Here is a 13,177-nt window from a genome sequence, read left to right on the forward strand (position 1 = left end):
CAACACAGGAAGTCAAGCAGATTTTATTTTTACAACAACAACAATTCACACATTATTCACAAACACCTTAAAATTCAAAAAGTATTGCTTGAAAACATAATGTAATTTTCCATATTCCCAAGTTGTTTCACTGCGTCTATTTGAAGAAAACATTCTCCGGTAGTGTCATTTTTCCAAAATGCTTTACAAGCAATTAATGGTTAGTAACATCATTGGAAAACATAGAGTTGAGTATTGACGTAGAATTACAAATTAGTTGATCAATGTTGCAGAAATGTTGGATATAATTAGCACCTCACAGCATATGATTGTGACTAACATGGTTGCCCAACATGAATGTCGTATAGGTGTTCAGTCATGCTTGTTAGCACAGGTTACTGGTGAAGAACAGTTTGAGGACAACAATTTTCATATTGCAAATGCAATCTGAAAACATAAGAATTGCTAAACTGGTAATGCCACTGAACCAAGAAACAATGTGACCAATTGACTATTTAGGAACACTGGAAGTTAAACAGTATTATCTAGTGTGAAATGTATCGGTAAATATTCTGCTGTCAGCCTTGAATATTTTATTGACAAGCTGTGGACAGTTATGCTTTATGTTCGGTTTCATGTGAAGAATATTCTATTAGGCTGGGCTATCTGAATGAAAATTCTTTCTTATTTATTGACTAAAAGAAAGGTGCATATGTTAACAGCTGGGATGTAGTGTCGGAGGTACGCTCCAAAATTAACCAGAACATTTAAAATATAGTCTGAATTTGAGGTTTATTCCTAAAAAAATAATTATAGGTCTGGATATCATATTGATAATTAGAACATGGGTATTCTGGTATAGTAATGCCATTCTACAAGATGTAGGGGTCTAGTCCTAAACTTCTTGGCTGGATTCTCCCCGACCCGGGTCCCAGCGGGATGGAGTGGCGTGAACCACTCCGGCGTCGGGCCACCCCAAAGGTGCGGATTTCTCCGCACCTTTAGGGGCCAAGCCCTCAGCTTAAGGCTAGGCCCGCGGCGGAGTGGTTCCCGTCCCACTGGCTGGTGTGGAAGGCCTTTGACACACGCCAGCCGGGGCCGAAGGGACTTCGCCGGCCGGTGGACGTCTGCGCATACACTGGAGTGTCAGCGGCTGCTGACGTCATCCCCGCCCATGCGCAGGGGAGGGGGTTATTTCCGCGTCGAGCATCACGGAGGCTATGGCCGACATGGAAGGAAAAGAGTGCCCCCACGGCACAGGCCCGCCCGCCGATCAGTGGGTCCCGAACGCAGGCCAGGCCACCGTGGGGGCACCCCCCGGGGCCAGATCGTCCCGCCGGTAAGGGAGGTGGTTTGATTCACGCCGGCGGGACAGGCATTACAGCAGCGGGACTTCGGCCCATCGCGGGCCGGAGAATCGCCGGGGGGGCCCGCCGACCGGAACGGCGTGATTCCCGCCCCCGCCGATTCTCCGGAGAATCCAGCCCCTTTTCTTTGAGAGAAAACTGAACGGCGCATATGCACAAATCTGATGCAGTAATTGATTTCTTGGTTTTATGAAGTTAAGCAATGTGAAACACAGATACAGTGTTAACAAGCTAACCAGTACTTTATTGAAAAATATTCATAATTCTCACATCTAAAATGCCTTTTCAGAACCAAGTTTAATATAAACAATAATACAGGTTATGTAGATGCATACTTTATTATAAATCTAATATACTTATGCAGAATGCATGGTGCTGCTTTTAAAATAAATTAAAGTTCTGAATCCAAATATGTTTAGAAAATTATGATTTATGATTTGCATTCCTAGACATGGTAATAGCTCCACAAGTTGCGATTTTATAGTACTGTGTCTGACTTATTTATTTGGGAGACTACGTATAGAAAGTTACGTACTTTTAGTGACCACCCCTTCAAGGTGGATGATGTTGGGATGATCAAATTGCCCCATTATGCTTGCTTCTCCGAGGAAATCCCTGCGCTGCTTCTCTGTGTAACCAGCTTTTAGGGTTTTGATAGCCACTGCGAATTCTCTCTTTCCAGGTAACTTCAAACGCCCACTGCACACCTCGCCAAACTCACCTTGAATGAGAAATAAGACGTAATAATTTTTGGTGACTTGATTTACTGTGGCAGCCCAGGACTTAAGAAAGCAACAAGGATTCTTATCATTCAACCCACCTGCACCAATGACTCTTTCAATAGTGATGCATGATGCATCTATTTCCTTGGCAAACTCATGAACGGCTTGACTTGGGTCTTCATAGGTATGAGGATCAATGTATGTTCTTATACCTGGCAATTTAACTGTTTAATGAGAATAAATTATGAAGATATTAGTATAATATTGTGTAATTTTTCAGGAACATGATTACACAATTTATATTTCCTTTTAACTGTTATATTACAAGGATTTTCTTTTCTGGTTCTAATATTTCTAATGCAGCTCAAATCCATATGAATGGTTTATCTTGATCCAATATTCGCAATCACATTTTCTCAGCATAATTCTCTACAGTTTAAGGGTTACTAGTCTCTTTGGGGCTTCCCACTCACCATCACAGGCACACGTGCATTCTTTTCTGACCAGGCCCAAACTCTACCTTTTCATTTTCAGACATTGCCATAACCACATGTAATAACTAACAAAATCAATGGTCGGAACAGGCCTGTAATGCCTGCAGCAGTCTTATTAGCCATTACTCTTAGGGTCTTCTGGCTACTAAACAGAAGCTAGAAAACCTTCAGTTCAGATGCACAAACTGCTTGCCCTGCCATCTGGCGGGTTCCAAATGTTTGCATCTAAGCACTTCTCAGAGCTCAGCAGGTCGAGTACCATCAAGGGACTCCAGCAAGCAGAGACACAGGAAACTGAAATGAGGGAGATGTTGGCACTGTCTCATCAGCATGAGATTTCTATACCTAAGTCGCATATTATCCACATACAGTAGAAGAAGCCCGAGGAATATCTGGGCAACATAAAAGGGACAGAGGCATCACAAGTGTTGGGCCTGTTTTCTTTATTTTGCATCTAGAGGCCGGGATTCTCCAATCCCACGGCAACTTTTGACACCGGCGTGAAAAGTGGCACGAGCCACTCAGGCGTCAACGGGACTCAAATGGCAGGTATCCACCCCTTCCTTGGGGGCTAGTACGGCGCCGGAGTGGTGTCTGCAGCTCCGGCACCCGAAAGCCGACGCGCCACGGCCGGCGTGAGCTCGCGCATGCCAGCCACGACCGGCGCGAGTTTGTGCAAGTACGTGGGTGTCCGTCTCCACGTCGGCCCCCGGGCAATATGGCAGAGCCCTAAAGGGCCCGCCACAGAGGCCCCCCCCCCAGGAAGACCCCCGCAGACAGAACTCTGAGGTCCCGTCGGGTGGGACCATACGTAACCCACGCCGGCGGGACTCAGCCAAACTCGGCGGGTACTTGGCCCATTGAGGCCTGGAGAATCGCCGGGGATGGGGGTGGGCCTTTCAGCGGCCCCCGACTGGCGTGGCGGCGATCCCGTGGGCTCCCAAGAATCAGCGCCGGAGAATTGGTGAGCCAGTGTTGGGGCGGTGTTGCGCAATTTTTGCGCTGTCCCGGAGATTCGCCGACCCGCCGTGGGGTCGGAGAACCCCGGCCTAAGAGTTTCATTTTGAGCAAAGCCCTCACACTTTAAAGCCATCAAAACATGTTTAGAAAATCCAAGTTCCTTCGAATTCTCTCAGCTCCAGCTTCTTCTTCTGGCACATTTTGAATTATTTCTATTTCACAGTTTCTGTGGACTTCAAACAAACCATCCAAACATGCATTTTCATCCCCCTACATCACTGCATTTAAATCAAGACTCATTACATCATCTCCTTTGCTCATTCTTTACCACAATCTTAAAACTGTGGTACAGCTCACCTCTCTTTCTTTCCCAGCTAAAATCCGCATGTTATTTAAAGGCTTGTTGTTATCTACTACTTCTTACTAGTAAAATCAACCGCATTCATATATTAATGCACACATCCAAAGACACATCAAAGATGCATAACCGGATTGAAATGGGCCAAGATTATAGAAAGAGAGATTAGATGGAGTGATTAAAAAGTTTTTTGTAGATTGCTATAGAACATACACAAACGAGTCATATAGAATGAATGGTAACAAAATTACCAAGAATGGTAACAAAATTACCAATAATGGTAATAAAAGGCTGGTTTAGCACAGGGCTAAGTTGTTGGCTTTGAAAGCAGACCAAGGCAGGCCAGCAACACGGTTCAATTCCCGTACCAGCCTCCCCGCACAGGTGCCGGAATGTGGCGACTAGGGGCTTTTCACAGTAACTTCATTTGAAGCCTACCTGTGACAATAAGCGATTTTCATTTAGGGGCTGGTTTAGCTCACTCGGCTAAATCGCTGGCTTTTAAAGCAGACCAAGGCAGGCCAGCAGCACGGTTCCCGTACCAGCCTCCCCGGACAGGCGCCGGAATGTGGCGACTAGCGGCTTTTCACATTAACTTAATTGAAGCCTACTCGTGACAATAAGCAATTTTCATTTCATTTTTCATTTTCAAAATTATGATAGTTTAAGTGACTCAAAGGAGACGTGAAGAAATTAAAAGGAGGAACTCCAGAATTTAGCACCTAAATGGCTGATAGTGGGAACACACAAGGGACCAAAGTTAAGGGAATGCAGGGCTCTCACAGGTTTACCATTTTGGAGTTCACAGAGTCATGATGGGCCAAAGCCACAAGGAATTTAAATACAGAGAATGAGAATTTTAAATTTGAAGCACTGCGAGCCAATGTAGGTCAGCAAACATAGATGTAATGGATGAATGGGATAGGATAGGGCAGCAAAGTTTGAGCTGAACTAAACATTATAGTGGGCTGAAGGTGGATCGTGTAAATGTTGGCTCTCTGTGGTGATATTAATAAATTCACTGGGCAAAATTCTCCGTTTGGGAGATTGAGGGCATGATTCAACTAATTGGTGACAAAGTTGCGGCGAGCGCATTTAGCCATGTGTATCATGCTGCCCAAAGGGCATGAAGTTGGGGACCTCCGAACCCTGGGAGACTTCCACAATTGTCGTTCCTGTTTGTGGCGACCAGTGCTGAATGCTGCTCACCCACAGCTCGCTGCGGCGTAACGTGGTTGATAAAAGCTGGGAGACCTCGCTTCCGGGATCTACCCGGCTTGCAACGCTTCGCGAGGTCCAATGTGATCTCATGAGACATTGCGAGATAAATCTCGCCCATTGTGGGCAGGATCACATTTTGGCAATTCTGCATATTAGAGCAAGATAGCTAGTTTCACTCTGTGCAGATTCGCGAGGTACCCGGGGCATTGGGATGCATCCACATACCATGATTTTCCACATACCAGGCCGCTGTCTGTGTTTGTTTCCTCCGGATGCTCCGGTTTCCTCCCACAGTTCAAAGAAGTGCAGGTTCGGGGGACTAGTCATGCTTATTGTCCCTTGGTGTCCAAAGATGTGTAGGTTAAGTGGGGTTATGGGGCTAAGGGCAGCGGAGTGTGCCTAGGTAGGGTGCTCTTTCGGAGGGTCTGTGCAGACTCAATGGGCTAAATTCTGCACTGTAGGGATTTTATGGTTCTACTTTACCATGTTTGTTCAAATCAACTAATTGTCATGATACTATTCAAAGAATAAACTACGCATAATGTAATTTTCATCACATTTTCAGTGTATCATAACATTTTATGAAAATGATTTGAGAGCGTTATGAAATTGTTGTCAAGAAAGAGATAGCAGTATTGCAGAACTTAATAGGTTCCTCATTTCTAGCCAGTGTAAGCATTAGACACTTGTAAATTAAAGTTACTTTAGGTCAGTGCTGATATATAGGGCTGGATTTTCCAACCACCGTGTTTCTCGGCGATGGAGGTAGCCTGCCAGCGGGATCTACCGTTCCTGCGGTTATCAACGGGATTTCCCACCCATGCATGGGACCGGAATTGATCGCCGGAGTGAACATCCCACCCCAAGAGTTGGTTAATCTTGCTATAATAATTTGACTCCCTTCATGCAATAATTAGACAATATTTGATTTTATTAATTATTTGAGAGACCGTGAGCATGATTCAGCGGACTGCAATTAAAATCTGCTGAGTGGCATGTTTAACGGAGTGCTTCATGCAGCTGCAGTACCGAGAAACATCCCACTATCCGATGGCACTTTGCTGGTTTCTTTGGCCTCAGGGAGAATCTCTCCGGCGTGCCCACACTTAAGAATGATTTCCTGCTAGTGGCAGATTAGGGCGCCATTTGAACAGCAGCCCCGATCTCTCCCCCCCCAGCCCCTGTTCTTTTGAACCCCTCCCCTCACTCCCCCAATCTTGAGGAGGGCAGCACGGTAGCTTTGTGGGGGTCAGCACGGTAGCATTGTGTATAGCACAATTGCTTCACAGCTCCAGGGTCCCAGGTTCGATTCCGGCTTGGGTCACTGTCTGTGTGGAGTCTGCACATCCTCCCCGTGTGTGCGTTGGTTTCCTCCGGATGCTCCGGTTTCCTCCCATAGTCCAAAGATGTGCAGGTTAGGTCGATTGGCCATGATAAATTGCCCTTAGTGTCCAAAATTGCCCTTAGTGTTGGGTGGGGTTACTAGTGATAGGGTAGAGGTTTTGACCTTGGGTAGGGTGCTCTTTCCAAGAGCCGGTGCAGACTTGATGGGCTGAATGGCCTCCTTCTGCACTGCAAATTCTATGAAAACCTTCACACTTTCCCCCTGTAAATTGGCGAGGCATCTCCCCCCGGTTCTGACCCCTGGCAGTGCCACCCTGGCACCTGGGCACCTTGACACTGTCAGCATGACACCCTGGCAGTGACCCTGGTACCCTGACAGTACTACCTGGGGACCCTGGCAGTACCAGGCTGGCAGTGCGATGGTGCCTGTGTGCTAGTTCCTGTGCCCGACCACCCGGGGGTCTCCAATGGCCTGGGGGATCCTCCGGGTGCCATTACACCTGGTCCATGTTTTTACAGACCAGTACTAAATGGCACCCTGGCGAGGTCTCCCATGCACGACTGGTAAGAATCGGGCACCAGCTTAAATCTGCGGTCCGGGTATTAAAATGAGCTGCAAATCTTGTTTAAAACATTCACATCTGGATCTCTCCCCCAGCGGGGGTGAGATCGAGATCACAGCGGGTGGAGTGAGTCGGGTGACTCGCAAACGGCCCGGCACCTGGTGTGGAGCCCGTTCAGGGGCCCATGCGGGATTCACCCATTCGCCCACATCTGCGCTGGGCGCAATGGGATCGCTGAATTGCGCCCTGTATTTTTTAAATAGTTCAGTGTATGTTGGTCACTATATATTCCTTACACTTGGTTCTCTTTACTCTTACATTTAAATACATTTAAATTCAAATAAATTAACATGTTTTACTCATCATAGAATCATAATAAGGATAGCATAGAAGAGGGCAAGACGGGGGCACAGTGGATAGCACTGCTCCATCACGGCCTCCCAGAGGTCCCAGGTTCGATCCTGGCTCTGGGTCACTCTCCGTGTGGAGTTTGCACATTCTTCCCGTGTTTGCGTGGGTTTCACCCCCACAACCCAAAGATGTGCAGGCTAGGCGAATTGGCCACGCTAAATTGCCCCTTAATTGGAAAAAATTAATTGGGTACTCAATTATTTTTTAAAAAAAGGATAGCATAGAAGGGGCCTATTCAGTGCACCATACTTGAGCTAATGCTGGCTCTTCAACTGGAGCTCTTGTTCGAATCATCTTTCCTGCATACATTTTTTAAAAATTGTATTTAATTCCCATTTGATTCATAGAAAATTAAATCATTCAAATGGCATGCTGTAGTCTCCGCTCAAATGATCCTTGTGGCAAAGCATCTAATCTTCTAATAACTCTCCTGGTGAAAAATCCAGATTATAATCAGGTAATAGATACCCAGTAGACAGTTTTACACAGATTTTCTTTACCACAGATGTGTAAAAATTGGTCACTGTGACCTGACCATTAATTTCTTATTTCTGTGAAAGAAGACCCAGATGTTTTGTTCCAATTTTCACCTCTCATTTCTGGCATCATCCTTGTGAATATTCGCCACATGCTTTTTTCATGGCTCAAATATTTATTCATAATGTGGTGTTGAGAACTGGATGCAATAGTCCAACTGTGACCTAACTAATACCTTCAAAGAATCATGGAATCTTACAGCAAAAAGTGCTATTTGGCCCTTTATGACTGTGCTATCTCTTTGAAAGACCTGCCCAATATAGTTCCACACCACAGTGTTCTGCCCAGAAACCTACAAATTGGATCTCTTCATGTACATGTCCAATTGCCATTTGAAAATTCATGAGTTATCCAATCAAAGCACCCTTTCAGATTTCAAACCTTAACAGTGAAAAGTATTTGGAACATAGAACAGTACAGGCGCTTCAGCCCACGATGTGGTGCTGACTATTTATCCTAATCTAAGATCAACCTAACCTACACCCCTTCAATTTACTGCTGTCCTTTAAATGTCGCTAATGACTCTGACTCCACCACCTCTGCTGGCAGTGCATTCCATGCACCCACCATTCTCTGTGTAAAGAACCTACCTCTGACATCTTCCCTGTACCTTTCTCCAGTCACCTTAAAAAAACTATGTCCCCTCGTGACAGCCATTTCCGCCCTGGGGAAAAGTCTTTGGCTATTCACTCTATCCATGCCTCTCATCACCTTGTACACCTCTATCAAGTCACCTCTCGTACTTATTCGCTCCAGCGAGAAAAGCCCTCACTCCCTCAATCTTTCTTCATAAGACATTAATACGATTTCTCATCATGACTTCTCTAGTTCTTTTGTCAATGATTTCAATTCCATGATTTAGTGATCTACTTGCCAGAGGAAACAATTTCACCCTATTTGATCCATCATGATCGCCCTCATTTTGATATCTGTTAGGTCTTCCCTTCACTGAAGGAGAACAATCCTAGCTTTCCCAGTGTCTTTTGATATAAAATTCATTATCCCTGGTTTCCTGGTAAACCTCCTCCTCAGTGTCATATTCCAGAAAGCCAGTTGGTAAAGGATATAACTAAAGCCAAGTTTTACACTTTCACATGCATTCATTTACAATGTTGCAGATTACAAGCAAGCACCTCCCAACCCACAGCTACAGGCGATTTTATGAGCACAGATGAATCCCTAGTTAAAGCTCACCATCTGTCTCCAATTAACATACAATTAATGCTCTGCAATCTCTCCAAGTCCTTGTTTTCCTTCCTCAAGTGTGGTGTACAATACTGTACTTGAGGCCGAACCAATTACTTGGGTTTAGCATAGCTTCCCTGTTTTTGTGCTTAAACGCCTATTTAATAAGCTAAATATCCCAGATAAGTGATTTACTGCCGTAGCAGTTTATCCTGCCACCTTCACAGATTGGTGGATTTACATCTCCAACCTCCTCTGCCCTTACAACCCTTCCTCCTTCAAAATTATATCATTTGGATAAAACTGCCTCTCAATGTTGTTTCTTCCAAAGTGCATCGCCTCACACTAAATTTCATCTGCCATGTATCTACAGATTTCACCAATTTGTCTACGCCTGAAGTTCACTATCATCTTATTCACTATTTACTGCACTGCCATGTTTTGCATCAGTTACAAACTTCAATATTGCATTCCCCTACTCAAGACCAGATTAGTTATATATATCAAAAAGTCTCATCCTCGCTGTTATATTCACATCACAGACTTGTTAAACTGCAAAGGAAGCCACTCAGCCCATTGTGCCTGTGCTGCCTCTTCAAACGAGCAATGTGCCTAATGTCACTCCCTTGCCTTCTCACCATAACCCTGTACATTCTTCCCCTTCAGAGAATAATCCAATTCCCTCTTGAATGCCTCCTTACCCAAGGAAGGGTATAATTGCTACAGAGGGAGTCCAACATTGGTTCACCAGACTGAACTCTGGGATGGCGGGAATGTCTAAAGAGGAGTCTGGCTCTTTGCCTTGTCTATAGGCCACTGGCAATGGGACTGAGAGCGTCACGGGATTGGCAAGGGGTAGTACGGGGAGGGTGGAGCAGAGGGTCTCGCTGTATGTGGATGACTTGCTGCTTTATCTTTCGGACCCATTGGAAGGTATTGGGGGGATTATGAGGATTTTGGAGGAATCTGGATGGTTCTCGGGGTATAAATTGAACATGTGGAAGAGCGAGGTCTTTCCGATCCAGACGAGGGGGCAGGAGAAGAGGTTGGCGGAGTTGCCATTTAGGGTGGTGGGGGGAACTTTCGGTACTTGGGCAATCAGATGGCGCAGGGGTGGGAGCAGCTCATAAACTAAATTTGGCTCGGCTGGTGGAACAAATGGAGGGAGATTTTAGAAGGTGGGATGAGCCCCTGCTGTCATTGGCGGGACGGGTGCAATCGGTGAAGATGACGGTCCTCCCGAGGATCTTGTTTGTGTTCCAGAAACTCCCGATTTTTATTCCCAAGGCTTTTTTTAGGAGGGTGAACGCCGTGATTTCAAGGTTTGTTTGGGCGGGTAAAGCCCAAGCGAGCAAAGAAGGTGCTGCTGGAGCGGGGTTGGTGGGGGTGGGGGGGCTGCGAACATGGCTGTGGTGCGGAAGTTTGTAGTGGGGGAAGAGGTCGGTATGGGAGCGGATGAAGGCAGCCTCTTGTAAAAATGCTGTTAACGGCGCCTCTGCTGATCTCAGCGGCCGGGTACTCCATAAGCCCGGTGGTGCTGGCGGCCCTCAGGGTGTGGGAACAGTGGTGGCAGCATCTGGGGCTGGAGAGGACCTTGGTTTAACACCGATTTGCAGGAATCCTAGGTTTGCTCCGGGAGGGAGGGGTGTTGGATGGGGGGTTTCGGGGGTGGCATCGGGCAGGGATTGAGCGGTTTGGGGATCTGTTCATTTACAGCGGCTTTCCAAGCCTGGAGATGTTGGAGGAGGGATTAGAGCTGCCCGTCGGGAATGGGTTCCGGTATTTGCAGATGAAGGACTTTGTTCGGAGGCAGGCACCGTCCTTTCTTCACCTGCCGCCCCAGGGGCTACAGGACAAGATGGTGTCAAGAAGAGGGGAGGGGAGGGGAAGGTGTCGGAAATTTACAAGGAACTGATGGACTGGGAGGGAGCCCCGATAGGGGTAGTGAAGCGCAAGTGGGAGGAAGAGTTGGGTAGGGAGTTGGAGGCTTTGTTGTGGGAGGGTGCCCTGAAGAGAGTGAATGCATCACTGTCATCTGCTAGGCTTAACCTCATCCAGTTTAAGGTGGTACACAAGGCACATATGACAGTGGCCCGGATGAGCAGGTTTTTTGAAGGAGTGGAGGACAGGTGTGGGCCGTGTGCAGGTGGGCCCGTGAATCATGTCCACATCTTTTGTGCAGGTCCAAAGCTTGTGGGGTTCTGGCAGGGGTTTGCCGATGTCGGAGGTCCTGAAGGTGAGGGTGGTCCTGAGTCCAGAGGTGGCGATCTTTGGAGTGTCAGAAGACCTGGGTATCCAGGGGGCGAAAGACGCTGATGTCTTGGCCTTTGCCTTCCTGGTAGCCTGGATACGGATATTGTTGGAATGGGGGGACTCAGAGACCCTGAAAACGGGGTGTGACTGAGCGATCTGGCGGAGTTTCACAGGTTAAAAAAAATAAAGCTCGCCTAGAGGGGCTCGGTGGAAGGGTTTGCCTGGAGATGGCAGCCGTGTATCGACTTCTTCGAGAAAAGTTAATGTGTCAGCAGTGGGGAGGCGGGCGGTTAAAATGGGGAGGCAGGGGAGTTGGGAAGTGGGGGCGGGTTGGGAGGGGTATTTTGTTGAGTTGATTATTTGTACCCCTGTTGGCTTGATTTGATTTGTGATTAATATATAAATGCCTCAATAAAATATATTTAAAAAATAAAAAGGAGCCTGGGCCTGTATTCTCTGGACTTTCGAAGGATGGAAGGTGACCTCATTGAGAAATACAACATTTTTACATTGCTCAACAGGGTAGATTTAGGAAGGATATTTCCTCAAGCTCAGGTGTTGGAACCAAGGGACAGTCTCAGAATCAGGAGTAGGCCATTCAGAACCAAGATGGGAAAGAATTTCTTCACGCAGAAGGTGCTGAATCTTTGGAATTCTCTGCCCCAGAGGGCTGTGGAGACTCAGTCGTTGATTATATTCAAGACCGAGATGGATAGATTTCTAGTTATCAATGATGTTAAGGGATATGGAAAGAATGGTATTGAGGTGGAAGATCAGGCATGATCAGATTTAATGGCGGAGTCACCTCGAGCGGATCAAATGGCCTATTCCTGTTCTTATTTCCTACGTTTCAATGTTGAAGCCAAACCAGTGTTTTATAGAAGTTTACCATAACCTTCTTCCACTTGTACTCTATCTCCCTATTAATAAAGCCTAGGATATTGTATGTTTTATTAACCCTCTCTCAACCTATCCTTCCAACCTCAATGACTTATGCACATTTAAGGGCAGCATGGTAGCATAGTGGTCAGCACAATTGCTTCACAGCTCCAGGGTCGATTCCCGGCTGGGTCATTGTCTGTGCGGAGTCTGCACATTCTCCCCGTGTCTGCGTGGGTCTCCTTTGGCTGCTCTGGTTTCCTCCCACAGTCCAAAGATGTGCGGGTTAGGTAGATTGGTCATGCTAAGTTGCCCTTCGTGTCCAAAAAATGTTAAGTGGGGGTTACTGGGTTACAGGAATAGGGTGCTTCAGTAGGGTGCTCTTTGTAAGGGCCAGTGCAGACTCGATGGGCCAAATGGCCTCCTTCTGCACTGTAAATTCTATGATTCGATGATATGTACTCAAATCCCTTTGCTCCTGCACCCAGTTCAGAGCTGTACTCTTGATTTTATATTTTCTCTCCATGTTCATCCATCAAAACACACCATTTCACGCTTCTTTGCATTTAACTTCATTTACCACTTGTCTGCAGATTCCACCAACGTGTCTATGTCCATTTGATATCCTCCACTAGCCTCTTCACAATTCACAATACTTCCAAGTTTCATATCATCTGGAAATGTTTTAAATTGTTCCCTGTTTATCAAGGTCTTGGTTATTAATATATGTCAGGAAGAGCAAAGGTCCCAACACTAATCCCTGGGGCACTCCACTACAAACCTTTGTCCAGTCTGAAAAACATCCATTAATCACGGTACATCAATGACTGTTCCAGTGCTGCTTCATGTTCCCACCTGGACCTGCAACAACGTATTAATTTTGCTTCCAATTTCCACCCCTCTA

The 13,177-nt window shown here is 46.3% G+C and overlaps 1 protein-coding gene across 3 annotated transcripts in view; it reads right to left on the reverse strand.

The window, feature by feature from the left end:
- LOC119970184 (ephrin type-A receptor 5-like) overlaps positions 1-13,177 on the reverse strand; it is a 430,626-nt gene that overhangs the window by 63,116 nt on the left and 354,333 nt on the right. For all 3 annotated transcript variants that reach the window (XM_038804402.1, XM_038804401.1, XM_038804403.1), the window contains exons 10-11: positions 2,167-2,292; positions 1,882-2,067 (exon numbers count right to left, since the gene is read on the reverse strand). In XM_038804402.1, the coding sequence (XP_038660330.1) occupies positions 1,882-2,067; positions 2,167-2,292 (312 nt within the window). The remainder of the gene's footprint in view (positions 1-1,881; positions 2,068-2,166; positions 2,293-13,177) is intronic.

Source organism: Scyliorhinus canicula, chromosome 8 (assembly GCF_902713615.1).
Source record: "Scyliorhinus canicula chromosome 8, sScyCan1.1, whole genome shotgun sequence".
NCBI lineage: Eukaryota > Metazoa > Chordata > Chondrichthyes > Carcharhiniformes > Scyliorhinidae > Scyliorhinus > Scyliorhinus canicula.